Source organism: Rana temporaria, chromosome 6, assembly GCF_905171775.1.
Source record: "Rana temporaria chromosome 6, aRanTem1.1, whole genome shotgun sequence".
Classification (NCBI taxonomy): Eukaryota; Metazoa; Chordata; class Amphibia; order Anura; family Ranidae; genus Rana; species Rana temporaria.
In genome coordinates, this window is record NC_053494.1 from 221,078,883 (window position 1) to 221,096,853 (window position 17,971).

Consider the following 17,971-nt stretch of genomic DNA (forward strand, 5'->3'; position numbering starts at 1 on the left):
GACAGGTACTCTTGTAGGGTGTCCAGCTTTATTCCGGAGGGGACAGGTACTCTTGTAGGGTGTCCGGCTTTATTCCAGAAGGGACAGGTACTCTTGTAGGGTGTCTGGCTATATTCCAGAAGGGACAGGTACTCTTGTAGGGTGTCCGGCTGTATTAAAGAAGGGACAGGTACTCGTGTAGGGTGTCCAGCTTTATTCCAGAAGGGACAGGTACTCTTGTAGGGTGTCCGGCTAAATTGTAGAAGGGACAGGTACTCTTGTAGGGTGTCCGGCTATATTGTAGAAGGGACAGGTACTCTTGTAGGGTGTCAGGCTATCTTCCAGAAGGGACAGGTACTCTTGTAGGGTGTCCGGCTTTATTCCAGAAGGGACAGGTACTCTTGTAGGGTGTCCGGCTATATTGTAGAGGGGACAGGTACTCTTGTAGGGTGTCCGGCTTTATTCCAGAAGGGACGGGTACTCTTGTAGGGTGTCCGGCTATATTGTAGAAGGGACAGGTACTCTTGTAGGGTGTTCGGCTATATTCCAGAAGGGACAGGTACTCTTGTAGGGTGTCCGGCTTTATTCCAGAAGGGACAGGTACTCTTGTAGGGTGTCCAGCTTTATTCCAGAAGGGACAGGTACTCTTGTAGGGTGTCCGGCTTTATTCCAGAAGGGACAGGTACTCTTGTAGGGTGTCTGGCTATATTCCAGAAGGGACAGGTACTCTTGTAGGGTGTCTGGCTATATTCCAGAAGGGACAGGTACTCTTGTAGGGTGTCCGGCTTTATTCCAGAAGGGACAGGTACTCTTGTAGGGTGTCTGGCTTTATTCCGGAAGGGACAGGTACTCTTGTAGGGTGTCCGGCTTTATTCCGGAAGGGACAGGTACTCTTGTAGGGTGTCTGGCTTTATTCCAGAAGGGACAGGTACTCTTGTAGGGTGTCCAGCTATCTTCCAGAAGAGACAGGTACTCTTGTAGGGTGTCCGGCTTTATTCCAGAAGGGACAGGTACTCTTGTAGGGTGTCCGGCTTTATTCTAGAAGGGACAGGTACTCTTGTAGGGTGTCCGGCTTTATTCTAGAAGGGACAGGTACTCTTGTAGGGTGTCCGGCTTTATTCCGGAAGGGACAGGCGCTCTTGTAGGGTGTCCGGCTTTATTCCGGAAGGGACAGGCGCTCTTGTAGGGTGTCCGGCTATATTCCAGAAGGGACAGGTACTCTTGTAGGGTGTCTGGCTATATTGTAGAAGGGACAGGTACTCTTGTAGGGTGTCTGGCTTTATTGTAGAAGGGACAGGTACTCTTGTAGGGTGTCCGGCTATCTTCCAGAAGAGACAGGTACTCTTGTAGGGTGTCCGGCTTTATTCCAGAAGGGACAGGTACTCTTGTAGGGTGTCCGGCTTTATTCCAGAAGGGACAGGTACTCTTGTAGGGTGTCCAGCTTTATTCCCGAAGGGACAGGTACTCTTGTAGGGTGTCCGGCTTTATTCCCGAAGGGACAGGTACTCTTGTAGGGTGTCCGGCTATATTCCGGAAGGGACAGGTACTCTTGTAGGGTGTCCGGCTTTATTCCAGAAGGGACAGGTACTCTTGTAGGGTGTCCGGCTATATTGTAGAAGGGACAGGTACTCTTGTAGAGTGTCCGGCTTTATTCCGGAAGGGACAGATACTTTTGTAGGGTGTCCGGCTTTATTCCGGAGGGGACAGGTACTCTTGTAGGGTGTTCAGCTTTATTCCGGAGGGGACAGGTACTCTTGTAGGGTGTCCGGCTATATTGTAGAAGGGACAGGTACTCTTGTAGGGTGTTCGGCTTTATTCCGGAAGGGACAGGTACTCTTGTAGGGTGTCCAGCTATATTTTGGAGGGGACAGGTACTCTTGTAGGGTGTCCGGCTTTATTGTAGAAGGGACAGGTACTCTTGTAGGGTGTCCGGCTATATTGTAGAAGGGACAGGTACTCTTGTAGGGTGTCCGGCTTTATTCCAGAAGGGACAGGTACTCTTGTAGGGTGTCCGGCTATATTGTAGAAGGGACAGGTACTCTTGTAGGGTGTCCGGCTTTATTCCAGAAGGGACAGGTACTCTTGAAGGGTGTCCGGCTATATTGTAGAAGGGACAGGTACTCTTGTAGGGTGTCTGGCTTTATTCCAGAAGGGACAGGTACTCTTGTAGGGTGTCAGGCTTTATTCCGGAGGGGACAGGTACTCTTGTAAGGTGTCCGGCTTTATTCCAGAAGGGACAGGTACTCTTGTAGAGTGTCCGGCTATATTCCAGAAGGGACAGGTACTCTTGTAGGGTGTCAGGCTTTTTCTTTATCGTACATCACGGGACACAGAGCGGCATTCATTACTATATGGGTTATATGGAGTACCTTCAGGTGTAGACACTGGCAATCTCAAACAGGAAATGCCCCTCCCTATATAACCCCCTCCCATAGGAGGAGTACCTCAGTTTTTCCGCCAGTGTCTTAGGTGTTAGTCATGGTTTAGCTTGCCTCCACATCCTTGGGATTAGATGAGCTAACCGGTTCTGTCCAAAAAAGCCTCAGCGCTAAAGTGGTCAGTAACCGGACCCCAAACCCTTGGGGTATAGCCCATAATGCTTTTCTTTTTAGAGAGCTGGACCCTGGGCCCAGAACTTAGAAACCTTTGGGTGCCTAATGTTTCTGTTGCCAGAGTGCTATATGGGCCCAGGACAGTGGATCCTTCATAGGAACCCAGGGCCTGAAGGTCTAGACATCCCCACCGAGATGGGGGAAGATTGGGCCTCTTGCTTGGCAAAGTCCTGCGGCATGGAGCAGGTAAGTGAGGGGAAAACTTGCGGAACTTGGTTCTTAGCAGGTTTTTTCTGGGGGGTCACAGGGGACATGCCTAAAGTTATGCACTGCATCTGGCAAACTAGTCACATATCATAAAGATAGGATGGCTCTCTATGTATTATTCCCCATAAGATGTGACCTCCCTTGTAGTGTTGGAAAAGCATTGAGTGGGGCCTGTGTGATATAAAAGTATATGTGTGTGTCAGAGAGCTGTGCTTACCTGCAAGCCTCCAGGCGATGCTCCATTCAGTCTTCCTCCTCACGGCCTGCAAAGCAGGCAAAACGCTGACCTCCTCATGGTTCCAGGCTGCAGGCTGCAGTTTGCTGGAGCAGAGAGGTCCCTTCCTCCCAACCCCACCCCCCCCCCTGTCGGGAGGGGCATTTCCTGTTTGAGATTGCTGGGGGGGAAGGGCGGGTCAGTGGCTTAAGGAAGGGGCGGCCCTTCCTTGTTTGTTCCATATAGCTCATTCAATACTTTGGAACTGAGGAGGAAAGACCAGAACGGCAAGCACGGGGCGCCGAGGACACACAGTGGCCAGAAAGAATATTGCAGTCTTCAGAAAGACTGTTTTCAAGCCTAGGAATAGGCTGTTTCTTTTCCATCTCATAGTTTTTCTTGCAATACTACTCAGGGGGACAGAATGTTTTTTCTTTCCTAGATTTGAAAAAAAAAAAAAAAAAAAAAAAAAGTGTCATCTAGGGGAGAGGAAGCATTTTTTATCCCCCAAACAGGTGTTTGGGCATTTAACTATTTATAAGTCCCAGGTACCAATAAGTAGCAGGTGTACCTCGGTATTGTACCATGGCATCAAAAAACAAGGGTACAAGAGGTGGGGATTCCCCCAGAGAGTCTGAGGTCTCGGACAATGCTATGCCGCTGCTTTCCCCACAGGGAGCCTTGGGGCCATCGGGATCTGGGGCTGGAGCTGACGCGGGTCAGTCCAACCCTAAGATGGTCACGGAGGAGGTATTACTCACCTCTTTAAAAGAGATGCAGAAAAGCATGGGTAAAATGATAGCCGCAGCTATGCGGGGCAGTAAGCGGAATAGATCTCCGTCGCCCGAGCGCGGACCCTCAGAAGAGGAGGTCCTTTCCTCAGGGGAATTGGACGACCTCTTGGACAAGGACCAAGTAGGTTCAGGGATCGAAGATCCGGATACAGAGGAGTCTGGGGCAGTCTCCCTGAGGGAGAGCTGGTGGATTCAAGGATTGTCGGACTTGGTCCATAGGGCATTCAACTTGCCAGTACCAGATCTCCAGGTATCGACGGTTTCAGCTTTGGGCTCACTGAGGGCGCCTCAAAGCAATGCTGTGTTTCCGATCCATCCTCTATTAGAGGGAGTTTTGTTCCAAGATTGGAACAAGCCAGATAAGATCTTCTTACCACCTAAGAAGTTCTCTGTCCTATATCCTATGGAAGAAAAATTTTCCAAAAGATGGGCTACTCCTGCAGTGGACGCAGCCATCTCATGTGTTAACAAATCGTTAACATGCCCTGTAGAAAACATACAGGTGTTCAAGGATCCAGTTGATAAGCGCTTGGAAGCACTACTTAAGAACTCTGCAGGGGCAGTAGTACAGCCAGCTGTGGCTGCGATTGGGGTCGCTCAAGCATTATCGGATCAATTTAAGCAGATGCTTAAACTTATTCCTGCCCAGCAGGCAGAAGAATTTTCGGATGTCCCTAAGGCCATATGTTTTACGGTAGACGCAATCAAGGATTCTATCCAGCAAGCGTCACGTTTATCGTTATCCCTTATCCATATGAGAAGACTCTTATGGTTAAAAAGCTGGGAGGCTGAGCCCCCATGCAAGAAGCTCCTGGTAGGGTTCCCCTTCCATGGAGGACGACTCTTCGGAGAAGACCTAGATAAATACATTCAGACCATTTCAAACGGCAAGAGTACTCTCTTGCCAACTAAGAAGAAGGTTCAGGGGCCTGCGTTTAAACGACAGTATTCCCCTGGGCAGGGGCCCTCTAATGCCAAGCAGTATCGACGGCCTCCTGCAAAAGCAAACTTCGGCTTCAACAGCAAATCACAAGGACAGGCTGTTAGAGGCAAAAGGCAGTGGTTTCGCAAACCAGCAAAACCAGCCCCCAAGCCAACCTTATGAAGGGGCGCCCCCACCCACGAAGGTGGGGGGAAGGCTGCGACTCTTTTCAGAGATTTGGGAAGCCAGCATTCCCGACGAGTGGGTACGGTCTTCCGTGGCCACAGGCTACAAATTAGATTTCCTAAGGTTTCCTCCTCCTCATTTCCAGGAGTCGAGGATTCCAAACGATCCGCCTCGGATTCCGGCCAATCCTGGAACAGGGGCTGGGTTTCTACTCCAACCTATTCATCATCCCCAATGGAGATGTCAGGCCAATTTTGGACCTAAAGATGGTAAATGCATATCTAAAGATCCGCTCATTTCGGATGGAATCCGTGCGGTCAGCAGCTGCCACACTCCAGAAGGACGACTTCATGGCGTCCATAGACATAAAGGATGCCTACCTTCATGTTCCAATTTATCAGCCACATCAAAGATATCTACGCTTCATGGTGGCTTCGCGTCACTTCCAATTCGTGGCGCTTCCCTTCGGGTTGGCTACGGCCCCCCGGGTGTTCACGAAGGTCCTAGCTCCGATCCTAGCCAAGCTAAGGATCCAAGGGGTCACGATCCTAGCATACCTGGACGACCTCCTAGTCATAGATCACTCGTCTCCCGGCTTGGAGCGAGCAGTGGCCCTCACGGTCCAATACCTCGAGAGGTTTGGCTGGGTCCTAAATCGAGAAAAGTCAGCTTTCCAGCCCACAAGGCAGTTGGAATATCTCGGCATGAGATTAGACACAGAACAACAAGGAGTGTTCCTACCTCTGAGGAAGGTAAAAGCCATCAAGGAATTAATCCTACTGGTTCTAAGCAAGAAAGAACCGACTATTCGCCTATGTATGAGGTTACTAGGCAAGATGGTGGCCACGTTCGAGGCGGTACCATACGCCCAGAGCCACACTCGCATCCTACAGGCAGCCATCCTGTCAGCATGGAGCAGAAGGCCACAGGCCTTGGATATCCCGTTGCCGCTCTTATCAAGAGTCCGACAAAGTCTGTGTTGGTGGTTAGACCCTCAGAATCTACTGAAGGGGAAGTCTTTCAGCCCAGTGGCTTGGAAGATAGTGACCACAGACGCCAGCCTGACGGGCTGGGGAGCAATTTTGGATGGTTGCACTCGCCAAGGTACTTGGGCAAAGCCAGAGAAGCAGTTGCCCATCAACATCTTGGAGCTCAGAGCTGCTCGACTAGCCCTCAGGGCTTGGACGTCAAAATTGCAGGTGTTCCCGGTGAGAATTCAATCAGACAATGCCACGGCCGTGGCATACATAAATCACCAAGGGGGAACCAGGAGTCAAGCCGCTCAGAGAGAGGTGAGCTTGATTCTCCTATGGGCAGAGGCGCATGTGCCCTGCATATCGGCAATATTCATTCCAGGAGTGGACAACTTTCAGGCGGACTTCTTAAGCCGCCAGACTCTATGGCCGGGGGAATGGTCTCTGCATCCACAAGTCTTTCAAGCACTCTGCCAAAGATGGGGAGTGCCGGACGTGGATATCATGGCATCGAGACTCAACAAGAAACTAGACAGGTTCATATCCCGCTCAAGGGATCCGATGGCCTGCGGAACCGATGCGTTGGTTTGCCCTTGGCATCAGTTCAAACTTCTTTATGCGTTTCCCCCGCTCCAGTTACTACCCCGCCTGCTGCGCAGGATCCGGGTGGAACACATACCAGTCATCCTGGTAGCTCCAGCATGGCCCAGAAGGGCATGGTACTCACTCATCCTAAAGATGGTAGTGGGAGACCCTTGGACTCTTCCTCTACGGCCAGACCTGCTATCGCAAGGTCCGATCCTCCACCCTGCCTTACGGCATCTAAATTTGACGGCCTGGAAGCTGAATCCCTGATTCTCAGGGGTAGAGGTCTGTCTCAGAAAGTAGTCTCTACCCTAATCAGAGCCAGGAAACCGGTCTCTAGGGTGATTTATTACAGGGTCTGGAAGGCCTATGTAGGCTGGTGTGAGTCCAAGCGATGGCTTTCTCGCAAATTTACCATCGATAGAGTATTAAGTTTTCTCCAGCTAGGAGTGGATAAAGGATTGGCATTAAGCACAATCAAAGGACAGATTTCTGCTCTGTCAGTGTGGTTTCAGCGGCCGCTGGCCACCCACTCGCTGGTTAAGACCTTCCTTCAAGGGGTCTTACGTATTAGACCTCCAGTTAAATCCCCGCTTTGTCCGTGGGATTTAAATCTTGTTCTGTCAAGTTTACAGAAACAACCGTTTGAGCCGTTGGCTGAAATTCCTTTGGTTCTACTGACAAGGAAGTTAGTATTTTTGGTTGCCATAGTTTCCGCAAGAAGAGTTTCGGAGCTAGCGGCCTTATCCTGTAAGGAACCATATCTTGTTTTTCATAAGGACAGGGTCGTTCTCCGCCCTCATCCTTCCTTCCTACCGAAGGTCATATCCAGTTTTCATTTGAACCAGGATTTGGTATTACCATCCTTCTTCCCTAAACCTACTTCCAGAAAGGAAGGGTTGCTGCATACCTTGGATATTGTCAGGGCCATGAAGGCCTATCTTAAAGCTACAAAGAAGATCCGGAAAACAGATGTGCTGTTCATTCTACCGGATGGGCCCAAGAAGGGGCAGGCAGCTGCAAAGTCCACCATTTCTAGGTGGATTAAGCAATTAATCACTCAGGCCTACGGCTTGAAAGGGTTGCCTCCTCCAGTATCATTAAGGGCTCATTCTACTAGAGCCATGGGCGCCTCCTGGGCAGCACACCACCAGATCTCTATGGCTCAAGTTTGCAAGGCGGCAACCTGGTCTTCTGTCCACACGTTTACAAAATTCTACAAGTTGGACGTAAGAAGGAATACTGATACTGCCTTCGGGCAGGCAGTGCTGCAGGCTGCAGTTTGAGACCCTCGGATTCCGGGGGCTCCTCTTTTTTGAGTTAAATTTAAAATTTAAAATTATTTTTCTCAACTAAGTTGGATTTATTATGATTTGAGTATATCTCTAAATTAAATCCTTTTGTCTTGGAGATGTTCTCCCTCCCCTCATTGTAAGCATTGCTTTGGGACATCCCATATAGTAATGAATATGCCGCTCTGTGTCCCGTGATGTACGATAAAGAAAAAGGGATTTTTAATACAGCTTACCTGTAAAATCTTTTTCTTGGAGTACATCACGGGACACAGAGCTCCCACCCCTCTTTTTTGAGGACCATTTTGGGAGGCATACTGCTTGCTACAAAACTGAGGTACTCCTCCTATGGGAGGGGGTTATATAGGGAGGGGCATTTCCTGTTTGAGATTGCCAGTGTCCATCACCTGAAGGTACTCCATATAACCCATATAGTAATGAATATGCCGCTCTGTGTCCCGTGATGTACTCCAAGAAAAAGATTTTACAGGTAAGCTGTATTAAAAATCTCTTTATTCCGGAGGGGACAGGTACTCTTGTATGGTGTCCGGCTTTATTCCAGAAGGGACAGGTACTCTTGTAGGGTGTCCAGCTTTATTCCGGAAGGGACAGGTACTCTTGTAGGGTGTTCGGCTTTATTCCAGAAGGGACAGGTACTCTTGTAGGGTGTTCGGCTTTATTCCAGAAGGGACAGGTACTCTTGTAGAGTGTCCGACTATATTGTAGAAGAGACAGGTACTCTTGTAAGGTGTCCGGCTTTATTCCAGAAGGGACAGGTACTCTTGTAGGGTGTCTGGCTTTATTCCAGAAGGGACAGGTACTCTTGTAGGGTGTCTGGCTTTATTCCAGAAGGGACAGGTACTCTTGCAGGGTGTCGGCTATATTCCAGAAGGGACAGGTACTCTTGTAGAGTGTCCGGCTATATTGTAGAAGAGACAGGTACTCTTGTAAGGTGTCCGGCTTTATTCCGGAAGGGACAGGTACTCTTGTAGGGTGTCCGGCTTTATTCCGGAAGGGACAGGTACTCTTGTAGGGTGTCTGGCTTTATTCCAGAAGGGACAGGTACTCTTGTAGGGTGTCTGGCTTTATTCCAGAAGGGACAGGTACTCTTGCAGGGTGTCGGCTATATTCCAGAAGGGACAGGTACTCTTGTAGAGTGTCCGGCTATATTGTAGAAGAGACAGGTACTCTTGTAAGGTGTCCGGCTTTATTCCGGAAGGGACAGGTACTCTTGTAGGGTGTCCGGCTTTATTCCAGAAGGGACAGGTACTCTTGTAGGGTGTCCGGCTTTATTCCGGAAGGGACAGGTACTCTTGTAGGGTGTCCGGCTATATTCCAGAAGGGACAGGTACTCTTGTAGGGTGTCTGGCTTTATTCCAGAAGGGACAGGTACTCTTGTAGGGTGTCCGGCTTTATTCCAGAAGGGACAGGTACTCTTGTAGGGTGTCCGGCTTTATTCCAGAAGGGACAGGTACTCTTGTAGGGTGTCTGGCTTTATTCCGGAAGGGACAGGTACTGTTGTAGGGTGTCCGGCTTTATTCCGGAGGGGACAGGTACTCTTGTAGGGTGTCCGGCTTTATTCCGGAAGGGACAGGTACTCTTGTAGGGTGTCTGGCTTTATTCCGGAAGGGACAGGTACTCTTGTAGGGTGTCCGGCTTTATTCCGGAAGGGACAGGTACTCTTGTAGGGTGTCTGGCTTTATTCCAGAAGGGACAGGTACTCTTGTAGAGTGTCCGGCTTTATTCCAGAAGGGACAGGTACTCTTGTAGGGTGTTCGGCTATATTCCAGAAGGGACAGGTACTCTTGTAGGGTGTCCGGCTATATTGTAGAAGGGACAGGTGCTCTTGTAGGGTGTCCGGCTTTATTCCAGAAGGGACAGGTACTCTTGTAGGGTGTCTGGCTTTATTCCAGAAGGGACAGGTACTCTTGTAGGGTGTCTGGCTTTATTCCAGAAGGGACAGGTACTCTTGTAGGGTGTCTGGCTTTATTCCCGGAAGGGACAGGTACTCTTGTAGGGTGTCTGGCTTTATTCCAGAAGGGACAGGTACTCTTGTAGAGTGTCCGGCTTTATTCCGGAGGGGACAGGTACTCTTGTAGGGTGTCCGGATATATTGTAGAAGGGACAGGTACTCTTGTAGGGTGTCCGGCTTTATTCCGGAAGGGACAGGTACTCTTGTGGGGTGTCCGGCTTTATTCCGGAAGGGACAGGTACTCTTGTAGGGTGTCCGGCTATATTGTAGAAGGGACAGGTACTCTTGTAGGGTGTCCGGCTTTATTCCAGAAGGGACAGGTACTCTTGTAGGGTGTCCGGCTATATTGTAGAAGGGACAGGTACTCTTGTAGGGTGTTCGGCTTTATTCCAGAAGGGACAGGTACTCTTGTAGGGTGTCCGGCTTTATTCCAGAAGGGACAGGTACTCTTGTAGGGTGTCCGGCTTTATTCCAGAAGGGACAGGTACTCTTGTAGGGTGTCTGGCTTTATTCTAGAAGGGACAGGTACTCTTGTAGGGTGTCTGGCTTTATTCCGGAAGGGACAGGTACTCTTGTAGGGTGTCTGGCTATATTGTAGAAGGGACAGGTACTCTTGTAGGGTGTCCGGCTTTATTCCAGAAGGGACAGGTACTCTTGTAGGGTGTCCGGCTTTATTCCAGAAGGGACAGGTACTCTTGTAGGGTGTCCGGCTATATTGTAGAAGGGACAGGTACTCTTGTAGGGTGTCCGGCTATATTGTAGAAGGGACAGGTACTCTTGTAGGGTGTCAGGCTATCTTCCAGAAGGGACAGGTACTCTTTTAGGGTGTTCGGCTTTATTCTAGAAGGGACAGGTACTCTTGTAGGGTGTCTGGCTATATTCCGGAGGGGACAGGTACTCTTGTAGGGTGTCCGGCTATATTGTAGAAGGGACAGGTACTCTTGTAGGGTGTCCGGCTTTATTCCAGAAGGGACAGGTACTCTTGTAGGGTCTCCCGCTTTATTCCAGAAGGGACAGGTACTCTTGTAGGGTGTCCGGCTTTATTCCAGAAGGGACAGGTACTCTTGTAGGGTGTCCGGCTTTATTCCAGAAGGGACAGGTACTCTTGTAGGGTGTCCGGCTTTATTCCAGAAGGGACAGGTACTGTTGTAGGGTGTCCGGCTATAATGTAGAAGGGACAGGTACTCTTGTAGGGTGTCTGGCTATATTGTAGAAGGGACAGGTACTCTTGTAGGGTGTCCGGCTTTATTCCAGAAGGGACAGGTACTCTTGTAGGGTGTCCGGCTTTATTCCAGAAGGGACAGGTACTCTTGTAGGGTGTCCGGCTATATTGTAGAAGGGACAGGTACTCTTGTAGGGTGTCCGGCTATATTGTAGAAGGGACAGGTACTCTTGTAGGGTGTCCGGCTTTATTCCAGAAGGGACAGGTACTCTTGTAGGGTGTCCGGCTTTATTCCAGAAGGGACAGGCACTCTTGTAGGGTGTCCGGAAATATTGTAGAAGGGACAGGTACTCTTGTAGGGTGTCCGGATATATTGTAGAAGGGACAGGTACTCTTGTAGGGTGTCCGGCTTTATTCCGGAGGGGACAGGTACTCTTGTAGGGTGTCTGGCTATATTCCGGAGGGGACAGGTACTCTTGTAGGGTGTCCGGCTATATTGTAGAAGGGACAGGTACTCTTGTAGGGTGTCCGGCTTTATTCCGGAGGGGACAGGTACTCTTGTAGGGTGTCTGGCTTTATTCCAGAAGGGACAGGTACTCTTGTAGGGTGTCCGGCTTTATTCCAGATGGGACAGGTACTCTTGTAGGGTGTCCGGCTTTATTCCAGAAGGGACAGGTACTCTTGTAGGGTGTCCGGATTTATTCCAGAAGGGACAGGTACTCTTGTAGGGTGTCCAGCTATATTCCAGAAGGGACAGGTACTCTTGTAGGGTGTCCGGCTATATTCCAGAAGGGACAGGTACTCTTGTAGGGTGTCCGGCTATATTCCAGAAGGGACAGGTACTCTTGTAGGGTGTCCGGCTATATTCCAGAAGGGACAGGTACTCTTGTAGGGTGTCTGGCTTTATTCCGGAAGGGACAGGTACTCTTGTAGGGTGTCCGGCTTTATTCCGGAAGGGACAGGTACTCTTGTAGGGTGTCCGGCTTTATTCCGGAAGGGACAGGTTCTCTTGATGCTGCTGGTTGGGGGCTCTGCAGTCAGTCTGTGTATGGAATATCACATTTTCCCAGTATCTGGTATACAATTTATTCTATGTGGCTGGAAGTCCAAAACAAGCCATTGTTCAGTCTGGTGCCGCCGCGCTCACTTGTCTTTTATTTTTTTTTCCCCCAGGCATCCAGCATTGAGGCGAAGCAGGACTGGATCAAGAACATCCGAGAGGTGATCCAGGAGAGAATGATCCACCTGAAAGGAGCGCTAAAAGAGCCGATTCAGCCGCCGAAGACCCCGGCCAAGCAGAGGAACAACAGCAAGAGGTAAGCGATATACAATGAGATGATGGGAAACGCGTATTTACAGGAAATATTCACCAGTGTGGGCCTGACATAGGACAGTGTGATCTCATCTCCGCCATCATTCAACAAGAGCTACCACCAGGGGGAGACTCTGCAGAATAAAGTTCTGTAGCAGTTGAATGTAAAAGTCTCACAAATGCAAAAATTTCTGGGAACGGAACAAACATTTCTTTTCAAGTTGGTAAGGTTGCAGAGAACCTGATGTACCGCATTTCGCTCTTTGTTCACCAGAAAAAAATGGTTTTGCAGTTGCAATAATAAGAATCTCTTTGAAGGTTCTCACGTGTCCAGGTGATGGTTTTTCTAGTAGCAGTCGGTCACATTCAGCTGGGCTTGTTCTGTAATGTTGAAGACGGTTCTGGGAGAGGAAAAACAATCCCATCAAGGATGGGAATTCGGGGGTGGAACCCTGCACCAAGCACCCTCCTGAACCCTGCACTCTGTACCAAGCACCCTCCTGAACCCTGCACTCTGTACTAAGCACCCTCCTGAACCCTGAAACTAGCAGCCTCCAGAACTCTGCACCCTGTACCTACCACCTTCCTGAACCCTGCACCCTGTACTAAGCACCCTCCTGAACCCTGCAGCCTGAAACTAGCACCCTCCAGAACTCTGCACCCTGTACCTACCACCTTCCTGAACCCTGCACTCTGTACCAAGCACCCTCCTGAATCCTGCACTCTGTACTAAGCACCCTCCTGAACCCTGAAACTAGCAGCCTCCAGAACTCTGCACCCTGTACCTACCACCTTCCTGAACCCTGCGCACTGTACTAAGCACCCTCCTGAACCCTGCAGCCTGAAACTAGCACCCTCCAGAACTCTGCACCCTGTACCTACCACCTTCCTGAACCCTGCACTCTGTACCAAGCACCCTCCTGAACCCTGCACCCTTCAGAACTCTGCACCCTGTACCTAGCATCCTTTTGAACCCTGCACCTAGTATCCGTCTGAAAACTGTACCTAGCACCCTCCTGAACCCTGCACTGTGTACCTAGCACCCTCCCAAACCCTCTGTAACTAGGACTCTCCAGAACCCTGCACTCTGTTCCAAGCACCCTCCTGAACCCTGCACCCTCCAGAACTCTACGCCCTGTACCTAGCATCCTTCTGAACCCAGCACCCTGTAACAAGAACCCTCTTGAACCCTGCACCCTGTAACTAGCTCCTTCTAGAACCCTGCCGCCTGTAACTAGCACCCTCCAGAACTCTGCACCCTGTAACTATCACCCTGTACCTAGCAACCTTCTGAACCCTGCACCCTGTACCCAACAACCTTCTGCGCCCCGTAACTATCATTCTCCTGAACCCTGCACCCTGTACCTAGCAACCTTCTGCACCCCGTAACTATCATTCTCCTGAACCCTGCACCCTGTAACTAGCACCCTCCAGAACCCTGCCCCCTATACCAAGCACCCTCCAGAACCCTGCACCCTGTACCTAGCACCCTGTACCTAGCACCCTCCTGAACCTTGCACCCTGTAACTAGCACCCTCCTGAACCTAGCACCCTACTGAACCTTGCACCCTGTAACTATCACCATCCTGAACCTTGCACCCTGTAACTATCACCCTACTGAACCTTGCACCCTGTAACTATCACCCTACTGAACCTTGCACCCTGTAACTATCACCATCCTTAACAGTGCACCCTGTAACTATCACCATCCTGAACCTTGCACCCTGTAACTATCACCCTACTGAACCTTGCACCCTGTAACTATCACCATCCTTAACAGTGCACCCTGTAACTAGCACCATCCTGAACAGTGCACCCTGTAACTAGAACCCTCGAACAGTGCACCCTGTAAGTAGCACCATCCTGAACCTTGCACCCTGTAACTAGCACCATCCTAAACTTTGCACGCTGTAACTAGAGCCCTGCAACAGTGCACCCTATAACTAGCACCCGCCAGAACCCTGCACCCTGTAACTAGCACTCGCCAGAACCCTGCACCCTTTATTTACTATCCCCTGCCCCCCCCTGTTCTAAAGAAATGTGGAACAACTATCTCTGAATGGGGGGGGGGGTTCTACAACATCTGTCTTCCACATATATTTCCATTTGGACATCCAACAACAGGATAATCAACATCTCCATATACAATGGCGGTTGGATGAAGGCGTCTTGAGGTCTGGATATAAATGTTGGGGTATCTTCCTGACACCAAGGATGGGATGATGGAACTAGAACAGGGGGGCCCCACAAATTTCACACGTCCCATCCTATTCTTGGATAATCAACAACTCCACTTACCATGGTGGTTGGATGAAGTTGTTCTGGTGCCATCATCCCATCCTTGGTGTCAGGAAGATACCCCAACATTTATATCCATACCTTAAGACGCCTTCATCCAACCGCCATTGTATATGGAGGAGATGTTGATTATCCTGTTGTTGGATGTCCAAATGGAAATATATGTGGAAGACAGATGTTGTAGCCCCCCCCCCCCCCATCATTCAGAGATGGTTGTTCCACATTTCTTTAGAACCAGTTGTCCCCAAAATATCCAAAATGTGCACCTCACTTGTCTCGAAAAATTTCCACACAGGTAGCACCAACACCTTCATCCAATCACAATGGGAGGTGGAGATGTTGATTATTCAAGGAAAGTTGTGGAACCCTCCTGTCCTAGATCCATCATCCCATCCTTGGTGTCAGGAAGATACCCCAACATTTATATCCAGACCTCAAGACGCTTTATTTCGATCACCATGGAATGCGTCGATATTGATGGTCCAAGAACAAGTAGTTGTAGACCCTCCCGTTCTGGTTTCATCTTCCCGTCTTTGGTGGCAGAGGGTCGGGGGATGGGGCTAATCCTTTGAGTGACACTGAGATGATTGAGAACAGGAGGGCTCCACAATTTTCCTGAGATAATTACCATCTGAATATTCCATGGTGATTGGATGAAGTGTCGGCGCTCTCTGTGTGGATAGAAGTGCTGAGCTCCCCAATACTCAATGGGGTAGATTCAGAGAGCAATTACGCCGGCGTATATCTATAGATACGCCGCGTAATTGCTAAGTTGCGCCGGCGTATCTACTTTCTGTATTCAGAAAGCTCGATACGCCGACTTTAGCCTAAGATACGACTGGCATAAGTCTCTTACGCCGTCGTATCTTAGGGTGCATCTGACGCTGGCCACTAGGTGGCGCTCCCGTAGTTGTCAGCGTAGAGTATGCAAATTACATACTTACGCCGATTCACAAACGTACGTGTGCCCGGCGGTCGTTTTTTACGGCGTTTGCGTACGCCGGTTTCGTCGTAAGGCTGCTCCTGCTATTAGGAGGCGCAGTCAATGGTAAGTATGGATGTCGTTCCCGCGTCGCGATTTTAAAATTTTATGTCGTTTGCGTAAGTCGTTCGTGAATGGCACTGGACGCCATTTACGTTCACGTCTAAGCCAATGACGTCCTTGCGACGTCATTTACCGCAATGCACGTCGGGAAATTTTAGGGACTGACGCATGCGCAGTACGTTCGGCGCGGGAATGCGCCTAATTTAAATGATCCACGCCCCCTACGGGATCATTTGAATTACGCGCGCTTACGCCGGCCCCTTTTACGCTAAGCCGTCGCAAATTACGGAGCAAGTGCTTCGTGAATACAGCGTTGCTCCTGTAATTTACGGCGGCGTAGCGTAAAGACGATACGCTGCGCCGCCGTATCAGTGCGCGCCCCTACCTGAATCTGGCCCATTAGAACTAAAGAAGTGTCTTGGAGAAACTACGAAACAACTTCAGCATCACTCAGCGAGACCAGCTGAATGTCACCAACTACTACTAGCTTAATAGAAGATATTATTTTCTAGTTAAAATGTTTCCAATAATATTTACACTTCTAATTGATGTTGTTTTTGGTGTTTTTTGTTGTTGTGGTTTTGACCCAATTCTGGTTTCTGTAACGGTTTCCGGTTCCTCTCCCTCCAGGGACGGGTTGGAGGATCTGGACAGTCAGGGTGACGGCAGCAGCCAGCCGGACACAATCTCCATCGCCTCCCGGACCTCGCAGAACACTGTAGACAGCGACAAGGTAGGCTGCGCTTTGTCCTTTTTTAAGGCGCGGTGTGTGATGCATCATGGGAAGGCTGCGGTGCCGACCCCTTTGTCTGCGCTCATTGACTTTCATAGAACTTATCCAATCACATTCTGCGGATAATTGGTAGGAAATGGCGCAGGTCTGATATTATACATTGTAGTGGATATTATACATTGTAGTGGATATTATACATTGTAGTGGATATTATACATTGTAGCGTGGATATTATACATTGTAGGGTGGATATTATACATTGTAGGGTGGATATTATACATTGTAGTGAGGATATTATACATTGTAGTGAGGATATTATACATTGTAGTGGATATTATACATTGTAGTGTGGATATTATACATTGTAGTGGATATTATACATTGTAGTGTGGATATTATACATTGTAGTGTGGATATTATACATTGTAGTGTGGATATTATACATTGTAGTGTGGATATTATACATTGTAGGGTGGATATTATACATTGTAGGGTGGATATTATACATTGTAGTGTGGATATTATACATTGTAGTGTGGATATTATACATTGTAGTGTGGATATTATACATTGTAGTGTGGATATTATACATTGTAGAGAGGATATTATACATTGTAGTGGATATTATACATTGTAGTGGATATTATACATTGTAGTGTGGATATTATACATTGTAGAGAGGATATTATACATTGTAGTGGATATTATACATTGTAGTGGATATTATACATTGTAGTGTGGATATTATACATTGTAGTGTGGATATTATACATTGTAGAGTGGATATTATACATTGTAGTGTGGATATTATACATTGTAGTGTGGATATTATACATTGTAGTGTGGATATTATACATTGTAGTGGATATTATACATTGTAGTGTGGATATTATACATTGTAGAGGATATTATACATTGTAGAGTGGATATTATACATTGTAGAGTGGATATTATACATTGTAGAGTGGATATTATACATTGTAGTGTGGATATTATACATTGTAGTGGATATTATACATTGTAGTGGATATTATACATTGTAGTGGATATTATACATTGTAGTGTGGATATTATACATTGTAGTGGATATTATACATTGTAGTGGATATTATACATTGTAGTGGATATTATACATTGTAGTGAGGATATTATACATTGTAGGGTGGATATTATACATTGTAGTGTGGATATTATACATTGTAGAGTGGATATTATACATTGTAGCGTGGATATTATACATTGTAGGGTGGATATTATACATTGTAGCGTGGATATTATACATTGTAGGGTGGATATTATACATTGTAGCGTGGATATTATACATTGTAGGGTGGATATTATACATTGTAGCGTGGATATTATACATTGTAGGGTGGATATTATACATTGTAGTGAGGATATTATACATTGTAGCGTGGATATTATACATTGTAGGGTGGATATTATACATTGTAGTGTGGATATTATACATTGTAGTGTGGATATTATACATTGTAGAGTGGATATTATACATTGTAGTGGATATTATACATTGTAGTGGATATTATACATTGTAGTGTGGATATTATACATTGTAGCGTGGATATTATACATTGTAGGGTGGATATTATACATTGTAGAGTGGATATTATACATTGTAGGGTGGATATTATACATTGTAGTGAGGATATTATACATTGTAGAG

At 48.1% G+C, this 17,971-nt stretch overlaps 1 protein-coding gene across 6 annotated transcripts in view; it reads left to right on the top strand.

Moving 5' to 3' along the window:
* KALRN (kalirin RhoGEF kinase) overlaps positions 1-17,971 on the top strand; it is a 237,638-nt gene that overhangs the window by 48,797 nt on the left and 170,870 nt on the right. For all 6 annotated transcript variants that reach the window (XM_040358301.1, XM_040358299.1, XM_040358300.1 and 3 more), the window contains exons 17-18: positions 12,073-12,215; positions 16,185-16,287. In XM_040358301.1, coding sequence (XP_040214235.1) covers positions 12,073-12,215; positions 16,185-16,287 — 246 coding nt within the window. The remainder of the gene's footprint in view (positions 1-12,072; positions 12,216-16,184; positions 16,288-17,971) is intronic.